This window comes from Eptesicus fuscus, chromosome 4 (genome assembly GCF_027574615.1).
Source record: "Eptesicus fuscus isolate TK198812 chromosome 4, DD_ASM_mEF_20220401, whole genome shotgun sequence".
Classification (NCBI taxonomy): Eukaryota; Metazoa; Chordata; class Mammalia; order Chiroptera; family Vespertilionidae; genus Eptesicus; species Eptesicus fuscus.
This window is the reverse complement of record NC_072476.1, coordinates 24945274-24966084: the sequence shown is the minus strand read 5'-3', so window position 1 is coordinate 24966084 and position 20811 is coordinate 24945274. Positions and strand designations below refer to the sequence as shown.

The window sequence follows — 20811 nt, the reverse complement described above, 5'->3', positions numbered from 1 at the left end:
CACCCCGAATCCTCTCAGACATGAGAGGAAGCTGACTATTGATCACGAAATGGCCATCCTCAGTGAGCAAGGCCTGAGAACTTTCCGGAAGCCCCATCTGTGTGCCATGAGTGAGTGCGCGCTGCTGTGAGGCGTACTGGCAGTGCTTGCTCTTGTTGACACCCCTCTTCCCCCAAAAATGCACTTTCAACCTTCAAGCCAGAGCCAGGGGCTCCCAAAGGGAGCCAGCTCCAAGAGGAACTGGAACGAGCGTTGGCCAGTGTGGGCGAGGCCCGACCCCCAAGCCCAAGGCGCACACCCACCGCTGACTGGAGCAGGCTGCTGTGCCCCGGGGTGCTTCGAACCTGATACCTTTTCCCCAGAGCGGAAGCCCTTTGTCTTCTATCTCGGGGGCGGGATAGGTAGATCAGACCATTTGGAGACCCAGTCGGCAACAAACAGATTGCAGCGTGCGGAGCCTCTGCTGGCTTCACTGAACGGCTCCTGTGTCAGCTGATTCCCGGCACTCCCTGTGGGCGTGCGTGGATGTTCCCCTGCGTGTGCCCTCACCAGTGAATGTGTGTGCCCGTGTGTCCTCTTGGTGAGCAAGGTAGTGGCCAGGACCTCCGTCCTGAGCCTTCCCACTCTGCCTCTCCCATCAGTGAAATTTCACCCCGTGTCCTGTCGGTCAAGACCCCGCCTTCACTAATAGTAGTGTGTATGTATGTCAAGAAAATAGAACATGGTAGAGCAAAAGCAGCATTTTTTTCGACCAAATCCTGGTGGCTTTGACCTGCAGAGGACAATGACATGGGTTAGAACGGCCACCGCACCTGCACCCTCATCCAGGACGCGCTCCTTCCTGTCATATCTGAGGATCTTCCCGTCTGTGTGTGAACCAAAGTTCTTTCTCTTGTGCTAAGGAGTTAGCGTAGTTAGAATAGGTATCTCTGTTGGATGCTTCTGTATCTTTTCCCACAACATATCGTCTGGTATGCTGGGGAGCTGTTTGTTGAAATTAAAGATTATTTATTTGTGCCATGCATTCGCGTTATCTTTTTCTTCAGGGAACGGCGCATAGAGGGTGGGAGGGTGGTTTGGTTACCATCCTGATGCCTCAGAGCACCTGTATTTATTATGTTCATGGATTTTGTCGGTCAAGAATTGAGACCAGACACATCAGGGTTGGCTCATCTCCGCTCCATGGTACCTAGGCCCCCAGCTGGGAGACTCATGGGGTAGAACTAGACAGTCAGCTGTGCGAGGCATTGTTGGTAATATTAGTGTGGTCTTAGAAGGAGGAACAGTTGAAACATTAAAGTATATTAATCTGATGACTGATAAGAGAAACCTTACACAGAGAAGACAAGGATTTAACACCAACTAGTTTGTGACAAAAGAAGTCCCGCCTTCAGGCATAGCTGGGTCCAGGTGCTCAGATGAAGTCATCAGGCTTTGTTTATCCCTCGGTCTCCAGGACAGCAGGTGAGGCTGCATCAACCACCAGTGCGGGCAGCTGGGCTCAGGCACGCTGGGCCCCATGCAGGACACACGAAGGAATGATCATTACGGGAAGCTGGAGTGCTTCACTGCTGACCCTGTCCCTCAGGGCTTAGGGTTGCCACTGGGGCTTTAAGTGTTTGGTACTTTACGACTGTCCTGAGGAAGCCCTGCAGCTCCGAGAAATCCCCGGCAGAGAACGAGGTGCATGTGCTGAGTCAGGTAAGCGTTCTGTGCACGGCCGGGTCCCCGCAGCCACAGGGGAGCTCAGGTGGTCTGGGGGCTCTGCAGTGGGCATGCCCAGCACCTACTGCCCTCAGTAACAAGAGGGCTGGCTAGCACCAGAGGAAGTGCCAGATATCTCATTTAGTCCTCACGCAGCAACCCACATGGGAGGTGGTATTCCCCTTTAACAAAGGAGGAAACCAGGGTTTAATGAGAGAGAGCGGCTGGTCAGTGATAGGGCCAGACTGCCTGTTACAGGCTGCATCGTGTCCCCCTCACAAAAGATATGTAGGTGTACTCACCCCCAGGACTTAAATTTGTGACCTTATTTGAAGACAGGATCTTTTTGTTTTGTTTTATTAATCCTCAACCAAGGATGTTTTTTCCATTGTCTTTAGAGAGAACGGAAAGGGGAGGGGGAAGAGAGAGAGAAACATCTATGTGAGAGAGACACATCAATTGTGGGGATCGAACCTGCAATCCAGGTACGTGCCCTGGACCGGGGATCAAACCCGTGATCCTTCAGTGCATGGGCCGAGGCTTTAACCACTGAGCAACACAGGCCAGGGCTGGAGACAGGGTCTATACCGAGGCAATCAAGTTAAAGTGAGGTCATTAGAGTGGGCCCTAATCCAATATGACTGGCATCCTTATAAAAGGGGGAAGTTAGGACACAGACACTGACAGACACACAGGAAGAGGATGTGAAGAGGCACAGGAGAAGGCGGCCATCTACAAGCCCAGCAGAGAGGCCTGCAACAGCTCCTTCCCCACGGCCCTCCGCCAACATCCTGATTTCGGACTTCTGACCCCCAGAACTGTGAGAATGAAGTCCTGCTATTTAAGCCGCCTAGCCTGTGGCCCTTTGTTAGGGGAGCCCTCGGTCACTAATCCAGAGCTGGTGTGGCTAACCGTCTCAGCTGAAAATAGGGTGACAATTCTTACCCCATATGCTTTACATGAGGATTAGCCGGGATAGTGCCTGCAAAGTCTCAACATACCGTCCTCCATGGCTGCTCCTGCTCAGCACGCATCAGGCAATGCTTGCTGTGGACTAATGGGAAGGGGAATAGATGTCAGAGCTGTCCACGTCTCCGAGGATAGAGTTTGTCAGGAGACAGGGAAATGTGTTGAAAGGTGAAGGAGTGACTTGGTTTCTATAGAAACCAGAGCCCAAGGTGCCCTGTTGTGGCCACCCACTCATTTTAATTAGCATCCTCCGGCGGGAGATGGGAAAGGAGATGCACAGGCCATCTGCGTACCGTCTTTGGGGTGCAGGACCCCAGTTCAAAGGAGGAGGTGGGGTAGGAGTTTTAAAGTCCTATTTTCCCAGGGCCGTTTAAAGTAACTCAGGAATGATCACTGCTGTGTAAAAACTAAAATCGTCTGCCTAGAAAAAGTCTGGAAGGCATTGTCCTGAAGGCCAGCAGGGTTATCCTTCGGGAAGTTGCTTTGCTACTCGATTCTCTGCCCTCCTGTGCAGTGTTTTCCCGGGTCTCAGAGGGACCGAATAGTAGCTAACATACACTGAGTGCTTATCGTGTATCAGGCATTGTCCTGAGTACTTGTGTGAGGGAAGAATTGATTTGTTCCCATTTTGCAGATGAAGGAACTGAGGTTTAATGGGATTAAATGATCAGTGTGCGGTCACACAGAAACAGGTCTGGAATTTGAACACGGATCTGCCGGAATTGAAAGCCATGAATGAACTAGCCTCTGTTGTCCCTTTTCTAATGGTGGTGAGGGGCCAGGAGACTTTTCTTATTGGTAAATAAACAACATTTTTAAAAACCTAGGACATTAAAGGAGATGATAGATAGATAGATCGATAGATAGATAGATAGATAGATAGATCGATCTTCACTGAATTCCCCAGGCCACCATGAGCACAGTGCATGTATGAGTGTGTGTGTGTGTGTGTGTGTGTGTGTGTGTGTGTGTGTCCTGGTAGAAGGGGGAGGACTGGTAATGCCATCACATGATAAAGACAACTTTAGGAAGCCAGAAAATATATACTGAGGGAATTGCCTACTTTATGGCCAGTAAATTTGAGGTCTAAAGCAGGGGTTGGCAAACTATGGCCCACGGGCCAAATCCTGTCCACTGCTTGTTTTTGTAAATAAAGTTTTATTGGACCCCAACCAGAGCCACTCCTATAATCTCTGGCCACGTTGAATAGTTGTGACTGAGACCGTATGGCCCACAAAGCCTAAAATATTTACTACCTGGCTTTTCACAGAAGGTTAGTTTCAGTTGTGTAGGATGAGTACGTTCTACAGAGCGAATGCATAGCCGGTGACTACAGTTAATCACACTACACTGAAGACTGGGAATTTGCTAAGAATAGACTTCAGGTGCTCTCATCACAAAAGAAAGGTAACCACAGGAGGAGATGATACGTTAATTGGTTTGACTGTCGTATCATTTCACTGTGTGTATGTATATCAAATCCTGTCATACACCTTAAATATATACAATTTTATTTAAAAATATAATAATAGCCCAGCTGGTGAGGCTCAGTGGTTGAGCATCAACCTATGAACCAGGAGGTCAAGGTTTGATTCCTGGTCAGGGCACATGCCTGGGTTGCAGGTTCGATCCCCAGCGTGGGGAATGCAGGAGGCAGCTGATCAATGATTCTCTCTCATTGATGTTTCTCTCTCTCTTTCCCTCCCCTTTCCTCTCTGAAATCAGTAAAAATATTTTTAATATATAATTTTTTAAAAGCTTGCCTACCCCTGTCTAGAGCTATGCTTCATAAACGCTAATGTACATATGACACACACACACACACACCCCACCTCCACCCTGGGAGCTAGTGACAAAGCAGGTTTGATTGGGCAGGTCTGGTTTGGGGGCAGGGCATCTGCATTTTTCACATGCTCTCAGGTGATGCTTCGGGTCCAGAGACACTCAGGATTGAGTCTGTAACAAACACTTTGTGTTTCCATCCAGAGACAGGCATGAACCCATCTACCAACACCTTCAGCCATCACACACCCACACATTATCAACAAATCATTAGGAGGTTTATTTGCCAAATCAAAGGATCCTTCACTTCTCAGTGGCCTGCGTCTGACTCCCCACTTCTCCCCACCTGCTAGGTTCTCACTCAGAGAGTGATTTCCATGACAGCAGGGGCCCCCAAAGTAGAGTGCACCAGGTGATGGGGAGTGGGGAGAAAATAACCAAACCTTCTTCTAGATTTATATTTTGTGCCAACTTTTTAAAATGTCAATTTGGGGGAAAGGTGTGTTATAACAGACACAATGTACTAGTACAGTAGGCAGCACATGCACATCGCTTATAGAAGAAATGTTTATCATCTATACTAGTGGTCGGCAAACTGCGGCTCGCGAGCCACATGCGGCTCTTTGGCCCCTTGAGTGTGGCTCTTCCACAAAATACCACGTACAGTTCGATTGAAACTTCGTGGCCCATGCATAGAAGTCGGTTTTCGGCTCTCAAAAGAAATTTCAATCGTTGTACTGTTGATACTTGGCTCTGTTGACTAATGAGTTTGCCGACCACTGGTCTATACTAATAAAAGGGTAATATGCTAATTAGAGCGGACGTTTTCCGGACGTCCATCCAGACAAAGCCACAGTGGCTGCGAGGCCGCAGGCTCAGGCAGAAGTGGGCTCAGGCAGCTGTGAGCCCCCGGGGCTCAGGCCTCACAGTTGCAGCGGCGGCAGCAGCGGGGTGATGCGGGCAGCACCTTCCCCTGATCAGCCCGGTTGCCTCCCGCAGAGGAGCGGGCCTAGGTTATCAGTAGGACATCCCCTAAGGGCTCCCGAACTGTGAAAGGGGGCAGGCCAGGCTGAGGGACCCTCCCTCCCAGTGCACAAATTTTCCTGCACCGGGCCTCTAGTTTATAGATAATTAGTGTGCATGCTCTATGCACACCAGCACAGAGAATTGAGGCACCTGGTGACGTGAGGCATGCTGCCTGCTGAAACGGGGCCTGGGCTGCGCTGTGAGCCCGAGTCAGGCCTCGGCACAAGTTGTTTCTCGCAGGCACACCAGTGAGTGTTCCAGGGAGAAAAGGAGTGAATGCCAGTCGCACAGAGTGTCAGGCCAACCGGCTGAGATTTCGGGAAAGAAAGGGGGCGGTGCAGGGTGTGTAGAGTGTGGAATGGCAGAAAAAGGCTTGCACGAGGTCAGTGATAATCACAGCAAAGTTTGCTATCGTTTATTGAACACCTACTACTTGCCAGCATCTATTCTAAGTTTTATAAGCAGATTATTTCACTTAATCTTGGTGAGGTCGGTACGGCTACTAACTTCTCTTGTATAAAGGAGGAAAGTGAGGCTCAGAGAGGCAAAGTGACTTGCCTGAGGGGACCCGGAGTGCGGGAAGACTGGTTTTTAGCGATAATAATTCTCCGTAAATGCAATGAGATCCCCATGAAACACCAGCGGATTTAAAAACATGTCAGTCTGAGCAAACCACGCACTAGAACTGTTTATTAACAGTAACATTTGCTTCTCTTTGTTGAGCACTTACTCTATGTCAAGAACCTTCTACCCGAGCCTTCTTTAACCTCCAAGAGACTCTGAAGGCTCGGGCACACCTCCCCTTCCTCTGAGCCTCGTGCTCCACCCAGGTCTCCAGTGCTTTGGGGACCAGGTGGACAGGGTGGGGACCAGCCGAGCAGAAGCCCATAGGCCCCACCTGAAGGGGGTGCCCTTCCCCAGCTCTGACCAGTTGTTCCCATGGCTCAGTGTAAATGACCTCTCACCAGATCTTCAGATTTTCAACAGAAGGCAGAAATCTGGACTTACACCTAAAATCTCCCGATGTAATACCCTGACAACAATTTAAAAAAAATTTTTTAAACACAGCATGGGCCAAACAACTCACTGCCCTGGGTGAGCTGGCTTTGGCCGGGAGACCTCTGTATTCAATGGTAACTTGTATTTTTACCTTCTGGTCCATATTTCCTCTGAGGGGCCGAAATGCTGTATCTCCTGAAACAGCTGGGACATGAGCTCTGTTATTACCCCATCTTACAGAGGAGGAAACTGAGGCTCAGAAGTAAGTGCACACCCAGGGCCACAGGGGCTCAGAGGCAGGGCTGCTGCTTCTCTTAGCTCCTCTAAGGGGCTGGTCCAGGGCAGCGATCACGCTGTCACTGTGAACTGTCTCCTGCGGAGAGAGGAGGAGGAGAGAAAAGTGGGGAGGAGGAGGAGACTGGGGTGTGCCCTGTTCCTTCCAGCTCTGGCCGTCCCCACCTGTGCCCAGGAGAGCAATCCGCACCCCAGCTCCCCCGGGAGGGCCTCCTTCCTCCACCTGGGGCTTCTTGGGGCCCAGGACGCAGAGGTGGCAGCTGTGGGCCTCGGCCGCCCTGACCTCCTCTCTGCACAGGCCTTTCTAAGGCCGACGTCAGTATCAGCCCAGGTGAGCACGCGTGCCAGGGCCGGGAGCAGGTGGAGAGGAGGACGCCCCATGGACACTGAGGTGCTGTCAGTGAGGCCCAGCTGCCCGGGCCGCAGGCCGCCTGACCTGAGGAATGCTGGGGGCCAGGCTGAGCCTCCTGACAGCCCTCCAGCTCCCCTCCCCCCACCTCATGGGCGCTGTTCTCCTCTGTATCGTGTGGCCACTAAAGCAGCCCGGAGAAGGGAAAGCAGAGCTCAGGCATGTGCGGTGTGGGAACCCCAGTTCTGTTCACCAGAGCCAGGACTCCCTGGGAAGGAGGATGGGCTGGCAGTGGGACGCGTGGACCAGGGAGGCAACAGGAAGTGATGGTGATGAGAGTGACTGAGCCCTCCTACGGGCCACCTTCCTGGACACTGAGAGACACTTCCTCCCGACCCTCTGGGGCACACTTCCGGGGTCCAGCAGTGTGGATGGGTGGGGGGACCCACACAAAGGTGGCCCCCAGAGCCTCCCCCTCCTGCTCCCCCAGCTGGCTCCCAACGCTGATCTGGGCAGGAGGCAGCAGGGTAGTGAGTTTGTGGGTGGCTGGATTGGGGCCAGCGGAGCGAGCAGCCAGATTGAGTGGGAAGGTGACAATTTATTCTTTTAAAGAGAGAACGTGGGAAAGAAAATGAGCCTTGAGCTCCACTGGTGTGTTCTTTCCTTAATAAGCTCAGTGGTCCCAAAGGCTCTGACTCCCTTCCCGGGCGGAGGACCTAGGGGGCCTCTGGTGCTGCTAATTGAAGCAAAAGACCTTGCAGTTTGGCAGCTTGGTTTCCAGAGCAACAAGCTCCTTTGTGCATCCTTTTCCCACCCTCCCTCTGTCACCTCCTGGGCCTCTTCTCTTAACCGCACCCCACCCCCCCCTTACCCCAAATGCTTCTCTCTCTCTTATACCTTTGCACACACTGTTCCGCTACCTGGGACACTCTTTCTCTGATTCTCATTCAACTCCCAGGGAGCCTCCCTGATGGCCACATGGAGGTGATGTGTCCCTTTTAGGTGCCCCCGTGACAACGTCCTGTATTTCCTCCGTCTGGGAAGGGGACTCTGGTGCCTGTTACAATCACCTCCTTGAAGACAGGGGCCAGGCAGCCACCAGTTCAACTCGGAAGAGAAAAGAGGCAAACAAATAATCAGCTGCCAAAATCCTTTGGGGGCTGCGCCCTCAAGTTTCTGCCTGCACGACACCCATCCACACATTCCATGTTAGTGACATCTTGATGTGGGTGCTTATTTTTCTTAATATCGGTGTCCATAGGCATGCGGGCAGAGCCACCGCTGTGTGGTTTGCCACACAGTACGTCCAGCGTGCAACCGGCTGCCTGAGACCAAGGACGTGCTCACATGGGACGTGTGGAATGAATAAGGGAGTGGATGAAGGTCCAGCCAGTCACGGCTGAGACCGAAGGAAGAGGGCATGAACGTAGCTGAAATCTCTAAATTAGATCTGGAGCCAGACAGCCCGGCTTCATCACTTAGCTCTGCCCCTTAGGAGCTGTGTGCTCTTAGGCAAGTTACTCAGCCTCTCTGTGATTTTGGTTTCTCAGTCTGTGGACTGGGGGTGACCTACATCATAGGATGTGTGAAGACTCATAAACTGGTAAGTGCAAAGCACTTGACACAATGCCTAGCCCCGATGAAAACCCAGTTGGCCTGGTTATTCTGTTGCCATTACTCCCTGTCAAGCTATAAAACTGTAGGACTCCCTTCACGAGAAAGACATTAACAAAGGCTACTTTGGGGGTTAGGTTGATGAAAGATGTTCCTGGGATCCTTCTATTCCAAGTTTCTAAAATCCCAGAGGAAAAGTGAGTATGGGAGGGGCGGGAGGAGGGGGTGGATACCAGGCAGAGTGGAATTCATTACCATCCCAGTGCTAGCACCAGGCTCCTGTTACCTCCCAGGTCCTCCCAGTTAAAGGCCTTTGCCTGCTCACCTGGAAAGGGGAGTAACTGAGCACTGACCTGTCACAGCCTCATTTTCTGGTATGTTTCACCCCAGGAATCCATCACCATCATTTTCTTGGGGGAGAAAACCAAAAGGATCAGGAGCAAGGAGTGGGGAGGGGGTGTTAATAGCTCTGTGGGGCCACACCTCGGGGAGAGAGTTTTCCACAGGAGGACTTGCTCTTAAAACAGTCAGGACTTGCTCTTAAAACTGTCGTCAGGCTTCGAGCCCTGGAGAAGCCTGGGAGCTTCCTGGGAGCTGGGATCCTCCCTCCCCTCCCAGCTGCCCCCAGAGCATTTAACTAACCATCCAGTCCTCCTGGCCAAGCCTGACTCAGCGAGTGAGTGAATGAGTGAGTGATTCTACAGGCTCTGACCTTTGGCCTGGCACACAGTAGACCAGTGCTCCCAGACCTTCCGTGCACACGAACGTTGGGAATCTTGTTAAAATGCAGATTCTGACTTGGTGAGGCTGGGGCAGAGGTGCTGAGATGCTGCAGTCCTTTTCTCTTTTTCCTTTATTTTTTTAATCCTCAATCGAGATTATTTTTCCATTGAATTTAGGGAGAGCGGAAGAGAGAGGGAAAGACAGAAACATTGATGTGAGAGAAAAACATCGATTGGTTGCCTCCTGCACGTGCCCTGACCAGGGCCCCGGGCCTGGGAGAAGCCTGCAACCAAGGTACGTGCCCCTGACCGGAAATTGTACCCGGGACTCTTCGATCCGCAGGCTGACGCTCTATCCACTGAGCCAAACTGGCTAGGGCAAGATTCTGCTTCTCTAACAAGCTCCCTGATGATGCTGTGCTGCCCTTCCCAGCTGTTGTGCTAAATAATCTGGGAAATCAAGCGTCAGCCTGCCTTCAGTGCTCAGTGAGAAAAGCCATCCCAGAGTCAGGACACATGGATGGGGCACACACCCTTCTCTCCACGGTTCCCCCAAGGGGGCAGTTGCCCAAAAGAAACTGTGTGTGATTCCCTGGCACGTATTTAGCCATTGAGAATTAGTTATTTTGTACCTCGTATGTGCCAGGCTCTGGGAGAGGGATGACTCAGTAGTCGTTGACCTGAGTGGGGCAGAGGGGCCAGCCCTGGACGTGTGAAAGGAGCCGGGAATGAGACTGGGGCCTCAGAGCAGAGCCCTTGACGGTCCACCTTCTGGGAAAGGGACTCCAGGAGGAAAACCCACACAAAAAACTCCTCCCGCTGTCAAATGGGAGATGACAAATGTCTGTTTCATCCCAAACTCAGGGAGGAAAAGCAAGCTCTCCCTTCTCCAGCATCCTTTGGTGAGGTCTGTACCATTAAATTTAAATACAGTGTTCTAGCAATGTCCCCAGTGCTTTTAAGCCTATAGTGAATAATAATAATATGTTTTAACTCGAAATTAGAGAAATAACCCAAACTCTACTTTTAATCAGTTGTGTGGCCTGTGGCTTAATTTTTGTTAAAATACAGATAAGCTGAGCAACGTGGATATCTGCTGTGATGTTTTGTGTTGCTGCGCGGTGGGGTTGTTTTATATTTTTGGAGTTCTGCCTTCCATCCAGGGCTGGGTTTCTATTGACATTTGGGGTTGGAAAGTTCTTTGTGATGCGGGGGGAGGGCTGTCCTGTTCATTGTAGGATGTTCAGCAGCATCCCTGGCCTCTGCCAATTGGATACCTATAGCACCCCATTTTTAAAAATACATGTTTTTATTGATTTTACAGGGCGAGAGAGAAACATCAATGAGAGAGAAATATCCATCGGCTGCCTCCTACATACCCGCTACTGGGGATTGAGCCGAAACCGGGGCATGTGCCTTGACCGGGAATTGAACCGGTGACCTCTTGGTGCATGGGATAACAAGCAACCATATGAGTTACACCAGCTGCGCACTCCCCCAGTTTTTAACAACCAAAAATGCCTCTAGACATTGTTCAGTGTCCCTGGGGGTGAAAATTGCCCCTAAACCATTGCTCCAGCGTGAACAACGAGGGAGGCCTGGGATGTGGAACTTCCACTTTTAAAGCTGGGACTGCCCCAGGCAAGCTGGGAAGATTTGGCCACCCTACTTCCACCTCGAATAGGAACAGGACAGGCGGGCGGTGGGTTAGCACCAGAAATACCATCCTCTTTGCCCATTAGTCCAGCCGACTCCTGGACAAACCAATGTGGTTACAGTGAGGGGTGGGAAGGAGATGGACTGGGTTTGCTGCTCCCATCCACGTGAGGGGGAAACTGCTCCAAAGCAGCCGAGCCTCCCTGTGTAGAAGGCAGCGCCTGCAAGTCCCCACGAAAGAGCTCACAGCACACAGCGTCCCAAGGGGCCCTCCAGCCTCCTGGCAGCACCCTGCAAAGGTGTTGCAGCAATGGCCTCCGGGACCCGTGCCCTCAGCTGAGAAAGGGGGAGACCAAGCCCTGAGGGGCCTGGACCCGAGCACACCGAGCCCGCTGGACTCTCACGCACAGCTCTGACCTTTGCCATGCAGAGGAGAATCCAGAGGGCAAAGTGTGCATCAGTTTAGAAGATAGCACACATTGAAAGACAGTGGGCCAGGACCAGCCAGCGGGGTGGGACACACCAGGGCTGACCCTGGTCAGATGGAAAAGCCCGGTGGCTCTGACCGGAAGCACGGCTCGGAACCTGCCAGCTTAGCGTAGCTCCATTGATTAATGCAACCGTCCCCTCCTTCAGAAAAAGGCACGGAGGCGCGCGCACACACACCGTCAATTTTGCATTTAGTTTCCGGGGATTCCCTAGACTCCTGAAGCGGCACCAGCCCGATTATGAAACCCTAAGCTAGTCATTAATAATCATACTATTACAGAGTGATCCACATATGCCAAGGGCTCCGCAAATTTACTTGGCCCAGCTAGCAGCCTTTGGCGAGGTCTGTACCATTAAATTTAAATGCAATGTTCTAGCAATGTCCCCAGTGAAGTGGGTGCTAAAAGCCGATGAACCATTCTCAGCCCTGCTGGTTTCCCCATGAGGAAGCATCAGGGGCGTGGGCTTTAAGATCAAAGACTTTGGTGTCCGGAGGCCCCGGTTCAAGTCCCTACTCTGCCACTTGCTAGCAGGATAACCTTGGGCAAGTCAACCTGTCTAAGCCACAGTTTCCCCAATATGATCTTGGCACATCATAAATGCTCAATAACTGTTGTCTACTACCTTTTCGATTCCGCTATTATAGTGGCTTAAAAGGCAAAGACTCTACACCCCTCCCTGAGCACTGCAAAAGGAACCCCAAAGATCAGCCAATTTGACCGCTGAGCAGGGAAGGAGGGTGAGCATCACACAGCTCCTCAGGTGGAGAGCTGGTGGCATCAAATGTCACCTCTGGCCACGGCCTGACCTCACAGACTAGCCACTGAACCTAGTTCAAGGATGGCTCTCAGCAGGCCTTCCTCCCACCAGCCATCTGGACTTACGGCTTCAAAAACAACAACACGCGTTCCCCAAGGGGCCGCCAGAGGGGCTGGAGTTGGGGAGAACTTGATTGTCTCAAATGTGGGTTTTCCCTTCAAGCCTCTTCAGAATTAAGAACAAACCCCAGCAGTTCGATGGGCTAACGATATAAATAGTGTTGGCTGTAGTTTGTCAATAAACACGTGGAAGAAATGTCCACCCTTGCAGGAGAGCCCAGACTTGCAAAGGGAAACAAGATACCATGTTTTGCTTATAAAATTGGCAAAGATTGCCGTTAAAGTGGTAACACTGTGAGATGGGCACTCAGACATTAACGTGGGAGTACAAATTGCTTTCAGGAGGCAATTTAGCAAATTGTATCAAACCTTCAAAATCTCTCCTCAGAAAATCATGAGAAATGCTGAAAAGGCTTTATGCCCATGGCTGTTCATCTCCGAATAATGGGTAATTGTTGTTTAAAAGGGGAAACAATCTAATTACCCTCAAATAGGGGAATGATTGCATAAACTCTAGAGGGGCCACTCAGTGGAGTCTTCAAGAGCTATTTAAAACAATGTTTACTAAAACTTACCATGTGTGGGGGAATGCTCATACTCTCATTTTTAGAAATCAGAATATTAACTGGTGTGTATAATACAATATAATCACAATTGTATTTTTTAAAAATCATCACCCGAGGATATTTTCCCATTGATTTTTAGGGAGGAGGAGATAAGGAGGAGAGAGAAACGTTGATGTGAGAGAGAGACATCGATGGTTGACTCCTGCAGAAGCCCTGACCCTGGCCGGGGATGGAGCCTGAAACTGAGGTACATGCCCTTGACCAGAATTGAACCCAAGACCCTTCAGTCCATAGGCCAGCTCTCTAACCACTGAACAAACTGGCCAGAGCCACAATTGTATTTTTAAAATATATTTTTATTGATTCAGAGAGGAAGGAAGCGGGAGAGAGAGAGAGAGAAACATCAATGATGAGAGAGAATCATTGATCAGCTGCCTCCTGCACACACACACACACACACACACACACACACACACACACTGGGGATCGAGCCCGCAACTCAGGCATGTGCCCTTGACCAGAATCGAACCTGGGACTCTTCAGTCCGCAGGCTGATGCTCTATCCACTGAGCCAAACCAGCTAGGGCCACAATTGTATTTTTAAAAAATCACTTCATTCAAGCATGGCATGAAGAAAAATGGACCAAAGTAGTGACATTTTCCTGGTGTTCTATAATGAGCGTATATTACTTTGATTAATTTGTAAATGCTGGTATGCATGTGTTTTTTGGACCTCACGGGTAGAATTGCATTAATCATAATGGACATGTTTTACTTTCATTCTTGAAAATATGTCAGAAGCTGTAGAAACAATGTTGGCAGTGCCCGCCTTCCTCCCAGCCTGTTTCCTCTCTGCCCCCAGCCGTGCCAGCACTGCCCCAGGCTTCCCTGTGCCCACCGTTCTGTGTGGAGTTCAAAGGTCACGGCTATCGATTTCTCCCTCTCAGTCAGACCTGGGCCGAGGCTGACGCGTGCTGTTTGAGTTCTCTGCCATCAGGAAGTCCACCAAGCTGGCCCCTATCCGAGGTGAGTAGACTCCTTGGTCCTCCACAGCCCAACCAAGCACCCGCTTTGGAAAGGGGAGTGGAGAATGGCATTTGCCACTGGCACTTCTCTTTAGAAATTGAAACTGACTTTTTAAAAAATATTTTTTTATTGATTTCAGAGAGGAAGGGAGAGAAACATAAGTGATGAGAGAGAATCATTGATTGGCTGTCTCCTGAATGCCCTCTACTGGGGATGGAGCCTACAACCTGGGCATGTGCCCTGACTGCGAATTGAACCTGGATATTGAACTGTGACCTCCTGGTTCATAGGTCAACAACCACTGAGCCATGGCAGCTAGGCGAAACTGAACTTTATCCAGCTCAATTGCTCATCAAAACTGTTGTTGGCTATCGAAGGCAAAGCATTTAGTAAGAGGAACAAAGAGTGTGCTGGAAGATCCATCTTTGTAAGTGTCGATCTTGCGCTGTGCCCTGCTCTTTAATCATAGGGGTTAGCCCTGTACTATCGCTCACACGATATACACACAAAGAATATAAGGAGTAATAGCTGATGTTTATTTGCTAAGTGTTGATATACATCATCTTATTAAGCCTCCCTCAAACTAAACTAGGTAGATGTCTCCATTTTACTGACATGGAATCTGAGTCTCCAAAAAGGTAAGTAACTTGCTCAAAGTCCCTTTGAGCAAGCTATACAGTGGTGAAGCTCGGCTTTGAACCTAAGCAGTCAAATTCCATAGTTTACCCACCAAGGTATCCTTCAGCATCCTCTGTCTCCTAAGCCCCAGCCACACTGACTATCTCAGAGTTCTGCAATCTGGTCCAACCCTTTTATACCTCCATACCTTTGCACATTCTGTTCCCTCTGCTGGGAATTCCCATTTATATCTTCTACTCCAGGTTGATATCTCCTCAACCTTCAAGACATAGCTCTGCCGCCCTAGCTGGTTTGGCTCAGTGGATAGAACGTTGGACTATGGACTGAAAGGTCCCGGGTTCAATTCTGGTCAAAGGCACATACCCGGGTTGCAGGCTCAATCCCCAGTTGGGGGTGTGCAAGAGGCAGCTTATCAATGATTCTCTCTCATCATTGATGTTTCTATCTCCCTCTCCCTCTTCCTTCCTCTCTGAAATAAATAAAAATATATTAAAAAAAAAAAAAAAGACATAACTCTGCCTGGGCCGGCATGGCTCAGTGGTTGAGCATTAACCTATGAACCAGGAGGCCACGGTTCAATTCCCGGTCAGGGCACATGCCCTGGTTGCAGGCTCAATCCCTAGTGGGGGTTGTGCAGGAGGCAGTTGATCAATGATTCTCTTTTATCGTTGATATTTCTATCTTTTTCCCTCTCCCTTCCTCTCTGAAATCAATAAAAATGTTTTTAAAGACATAGCTCTAACAACATCTCTTCACCAAAGTCTCCCTGTCTCCGTGGCAGCCACTCCCGTAGAGCACTTTCTCCACCGCATTTAATGACCTGTTTTCACATCGACGTCCTTGCTGGCTTGTGAGCTCCCTGAAGCCAGGTGTGCTGTGTTCCATGCCACCCAGCTTCAAATTCACAACTTGAAAAGCCTCTGCTTTTCAAGAATCTCAGAGACTTGAAGTTAGAAAGGCAGTTGGTTCTTCATGCCTTAGAGTCACTGAGTTTTGCTAAAAACAAAGAGGGGGTCCTCATTCTCTCTTAGTTTCCAAGGGAGTCTTGAATCTTCCCATCTATTCACCCAACAGATATACTGAGCACCCACTGTATTCTCGGTGGTGCTGAAGAATATAGTGAGAATAAAGGATCTAACCAGGAGAACGGGAACCGCTACAACTATTTAAAACAGAGAGAATTTAATATATCCATAAGTGATGGGATCTGAGAACTTAAAGAGACGGTAGTGAGGTGATCTAGAGATTGGCAACAGCAGGAAAGCCAATCCCATCGCTAAGGAGGCCAGTCCCTAGGCAGAGAGAAGCTGGAGCCACAGGCGAGGCAGCACCAGCCGCGACTCCCTAGGCAGGGAGGGAAAGGAACACCCTGACTTCTCCCTCCCTCCCGTGCTCCATCCGTACCTCCCTTACGTGGAGGGCGGCTGACCTGACAGGGAAAGGCAGCCTTGAAAAGTCAAGTGCCCTGTGATACAGAGCACAGCGCGAGACTGGCACATATGAAGGTGGATGAAATAAGTTCTCAAAAATGCTCAGCCTAGAGGAGAAAGTGAGGTACGTGCACTAAAGAGTAACTGTGCCCCTGATTCCAACGGAAGCCTTTCCTCTAGCCGGCCCTCGGGAAGGGCAGTCAGGCTGCCTGGAACCTAAACCTCGGTTCATCGGCATCAGAAGGATTTTCTGCAAACCCAGGGGTCTCCCAGCAACCTCTGGCCCAACTCCTGTTCTGCCTCAACTTCCCGTCTTCCTCTCTTCTCAACTCCCCTCCCTTCCTCTCTTACACTAGCATCCTCCCCCTTTCCTCTCTTTTACAGGCAGTTTTCCACTTTGGCATAGAATGCTTTCCTGAAAACGTGAACAAGAGTGGAATTCCAACAATGATTTGTTGTCAAAGAGGTTTTTGTTCTCATAAAACTGGACACTATTATAAAATTTCCAATTACATCTTGTCTTTGAGACACAATTCAGTTCTATATTTCTAGAATTTTCTTCATGCTTTTCAACTTTGTCCTTTCCTTCATAATTAACCACACATCAGCGTATGTCCGTGGAGTGTCTGATTGAAGTTCAAGTTCATGGTTCTTACCTAATAATGTCCATCTTTGTTTCAAGCAACAGCTGAATTGAATGAAGTTTATCTGCTCTTCTTATTACTTGCAGTTACACCTTGGGCCTTTCTATTTTCTAGTTATTTTGGCCAGGTATGGGGAGAATTGCAATAAAATATAGAAATTGTTTCTCCAGCAGGAGCTGTTGAACAAAGACAGCGATGGCGCTAAACTGACCGAGCGGCCCCTCCACAGATGGCTGCCCAGATGCATGCTCAGCAGTTGATGCAGGCGCCCCTGGATTGTGCATCAGAGGGCACTTGGGATGGCAGTGCTCAGCCAGCTGAGGAGGACCAAGGTCAAAGACCTGTTGGACCAAAGAACACTTTGTCTCCAGAAATCCTACCACTCCTTTTTTTTAAATCCTCACCCAAAGATACTTTTCAATTGATTTTTAGAGAGAGTGGAAGGGAGGGAGGAGGGGGAGAGAGAGAGAAAAAACACACACCGTGTGAGAGACACACAGCAATTGGCTGCGTCCCACATGTGCCCCAACTGGGGCCAGGGATCGAACCTACAACCCAGGTATGTGCCCCTGATGGGGAATAGAACTGGAACCCTTTGGTCCACGGGCCAATGCTCTAACCTCTGAGCAAAACCATTTAGGGCCCTACCACTCCCTTGTTGTCTCTTCATGGTATCGCCAATATAACCCACCTTGTTTGCTAGGTGTGTTGTTTTTTTAGGTGGCTATACATTTTTAGGATGAATAGCATTACTGAGGCCTGCTCTGAGCTGGCATGGATCAAATCCAGAGGTGCCCCTGGGATGACAGCCACATCCAGGTGACCTAATTAAAAAAGAAAAAGGAGAAAAAAAAATAAAAAGCAGGATTGTATCCTGTCCTCTATTTACTCTGGTCCAGGAAGGTTAACAAGGATTGCTTTCAGATTTCAGCGCCACCCTGTGAGCAGAGGCAACAAGAGACACGCTGCTGCTTCTTACCTTCACAGCTGGGAGGAGAGTGTCTTCATGTTCCTGGGATCCCAGCTGACACCTGGACGGGCCTTCACGACCATAGACAGGTGAGGAAGCGCTGGCCAAGGCTCCGGCCAAGAGTCCATTCTCACTTAACCAGCCTTTCATGTGGAACTTGTGTACCCGGTCGTGCTAGGTGCCCAGCAGACAGAGAGAAATCAGACACCAAGGTGCCCAGTTAGAATTCAACAAATATTGTGGCAGAGGTTATGGTGGGAACATATAGCATGGTCAGGGAAGGCCTCTGTTTGGCGTGGATGCTCCAAAAAGCAGACATAGGGAATGTCTTCAGACAGTGATGTGGGTCTGAGACCTGTGAAAGGAGAGGGGAGGGGAGGCCCGGGTAGGAAGAGTCTCAGACCACAACACAGTGGTGAGAAGGTCTTGGCTAGGCCCCTGGGGAGTCCCCAGGCAAAGGATGCTCATGACAGAATTGGGCCAGTGCTCGTACCTCTGACATACTGAGTAACTGACAAGTTATGGCACAGCCTGGAGGAAGCGAGGTCTGGCTGTGAATGCCATGGTGGACCCAAAGGGGCCGTGGGTCCAAAGGGGCCGGGAGCTGAGGCTGTCAGTCAACCATGCTCCCTGCAGCTGGTTCTCCAGCTCTAAGCAGTGCCGTCCGTGGCTGCCACAGCCTCCCTGCATAAGAGACATTTGAGCTAAAGTCTAACGGACAAACAGGTGTCAGCCAGAGGACTAGCATTCCCGGTAGAGGGAACAGCATGGGCAGAGGTCCTGAGGTGAGAGAGATCATGGCACTTTCAAGGACACTAAAGACCAGTGTGTCTGAGATACATAGTGGGGCAGGGGTGGGTGGAAAAATGGTGGAGAATAAGGTTGCAGAAGATGGCTGGGGCTGGATCTCAGACCTGGCAAGACCACAGCAGACTCCACCCAGAGATCTGGTCCCCAGACTTTCCCTGGGCAAGCTGCAAACCGTCTCTATTTTGCATGCATGCTTCTGGCCCTGCCTCAGGGCACTGTAGGGGACAGGGTTCCAGTTCCAGCTCCTAATCTGCCACTTAGTGGCCGCCAGGTGACTTTGAGCAATTTTTTTTTTTTTTTTACCTCTCTGAGCTCCAGTTCCCTCAGCTATAAAATCAGGTTGATAATAATGGTGGTGCCTTATTGTAAAAAAGTAAATAAACTGATGTATGTAAAGGGCTTAGCCTGGCATTGCATAAGAGCTCATCAAGGAGGGTACAAATTGCTTGCAAAGTAGCAGAAGTAACAGTAGTGGCCAAACTCAGTAGAGAGAGGTTTTTAAATCAAAGAATTCCTATGGCAAGAACCCATATAAAAGTTGTAATTAAAAAAATGTCCATTGATAATAGTAACTTTAAAATTGGATTAAGAATACACCTTTTTAGAGTTTAAGGAACTTGTATTACAAGATCTAAGAATAATAATGAAAAAAAATACAGCAAAAGGGCTGATTTTTTTTTTTTTTTTGAGGGCTAGGCACCATGTGCCAAGCACTAGCTAAGTCCTTTGCATGCTTTAATCATTCAATCCTCGCAATAACTCTCTGAGCAAGATACCAACTCCATTTTACAGGTGTGGAAACTGAGGCTCAGAGATTGCAGAGCTAGGAAGTGGGTGGAGCTGGAATCTCAAGCTCTAGTCTCTCTCTCTCTCTCTCTCTCTCTCTCTCTCTCTCTCTCTCTCTCTCTCTGGAACAGCAAGCTATTCCCATTATATGATGTGGCCTCCATAATCATTGGTGCTTTGGGGAGACTTTTCTAAACACTTGAATAAATGGAGAAATGAGATCATGGAATGATAACACCTGCAACCGGAAGTTCCTTTTGTCTGCAAGATTGCGTCTCTGACCATTCATTGAGCCAGTCTTCCCTGTTGGAGTGAGCCCAACTCTAGCATCATCTTGTAGCTGTGCCTAGTGTGGAGTTGACACTCAATAACTGTAAAGCACAGAGGAGATAAATCTCCCAGACAGAGATTTGAAACAAGCAAATCTTGACACAGAGTGGTTGCTTGGTCATAAGTAACAGGAAACCCAATTAAAACTGGCTTAATAAATAAAAAGGGTGGTGGGCCTGGCTGGTATTACTCAGTGGTTGAGCGTCGACCCATGAACCAGGAGGTCACAGTTGGATTCCTGGTCAGGGCACATGCCTGGGTTGTGGGTTCAATCTCCAGTAGGGGGCATGCAGGAGGCAGCCCATCAGTGATTCTCTCTCATCGTTGATGTCTCTATCTCTCTCTCTCTCCCTATCCCTTCCTTTCTGAAATCAATTAAAACACACACACACACACACACACACACACACACACACACACACACACACAGACACAGGCTCTTGGCTTTCATTCCTGGAGCAAGTGTCTGTTCATTGTCCTGAGCTGTTTCTTATGTTTCTGTAGCATAAAGCCTTGTAGCACTAGCCATCCAATCTAGTTATGCTTATAGAATCTAGTTTATCTAGTCATCAGCTATCTGATTCATCACTCCTGCTAGTGTATTCCCTCCCCCAGGACACCCTCCCGGTTCCCTCCATGAAAGTTTGGACAACTGGACACGGCCTTGTGCCGGAGCTGTCTTGCTCCACACGCCATCACTCATCGCCAGCCTGGAGGGAGGCGATCCAGCTCCTGAGCCCCATCTGGCTGCCTGCTTCCTCAGACTGCTCCCAGGATCAGTGGTTCCAGATCAGGGTCTCTGGAAGCGGTTACTGAGACAGAGTTTGGAGTAAATGTTTATTAGGGATCAACACTTGCGAAGAGAAGGCAGAGGAAGAAGTGGAACTGAGCCATGGCCAACCTGCTAGGGAGATGTGGGGCAAATATCGGCCATCAGAGCAGACCACATAGGGCTGGAATGGCCAGGGCTTTAGACCCGGACTTCACTCAGTCAGTGACGTGGGCTTCCCAGAAAAGGATGTGACTTCAGTTACAGCAGCTCTCTGGGGCTGAGGCTGACTCTGAAGGAGATGACGGCTGCAGGTCCAGCTTCCTCCTTCCTTCAAGAAGCATCTGGGTGGTGCATCT

At 49.7% G+C, this 20811-nt stretch overlaps 1 protein-coding gene across 1 annotated transcript; it reads left to right on the top strand.

Moving 5' to 3' along the window:
- Window positions 1–49: 49 nt before the first annotated feature.
- On the top strand, window positions 50–19645 carry CLEC19A (C-type lectin domain containing 19A). The gene is given in 9 exon segments (XM_054714164.1): window positions 50–110; window positions 1589–1701; window positions 13889–14024; window positions 14027–14067; window positions 17767–17791; window positions 17794–17846; window positions 18829–18838; window positions 19567–19602; window positions 19605–19645. Coding segments are annotated over 9 exon segments (516 nt in total).
- Window positions 19646–20811: the final 1166 nt, after the last annotated feature.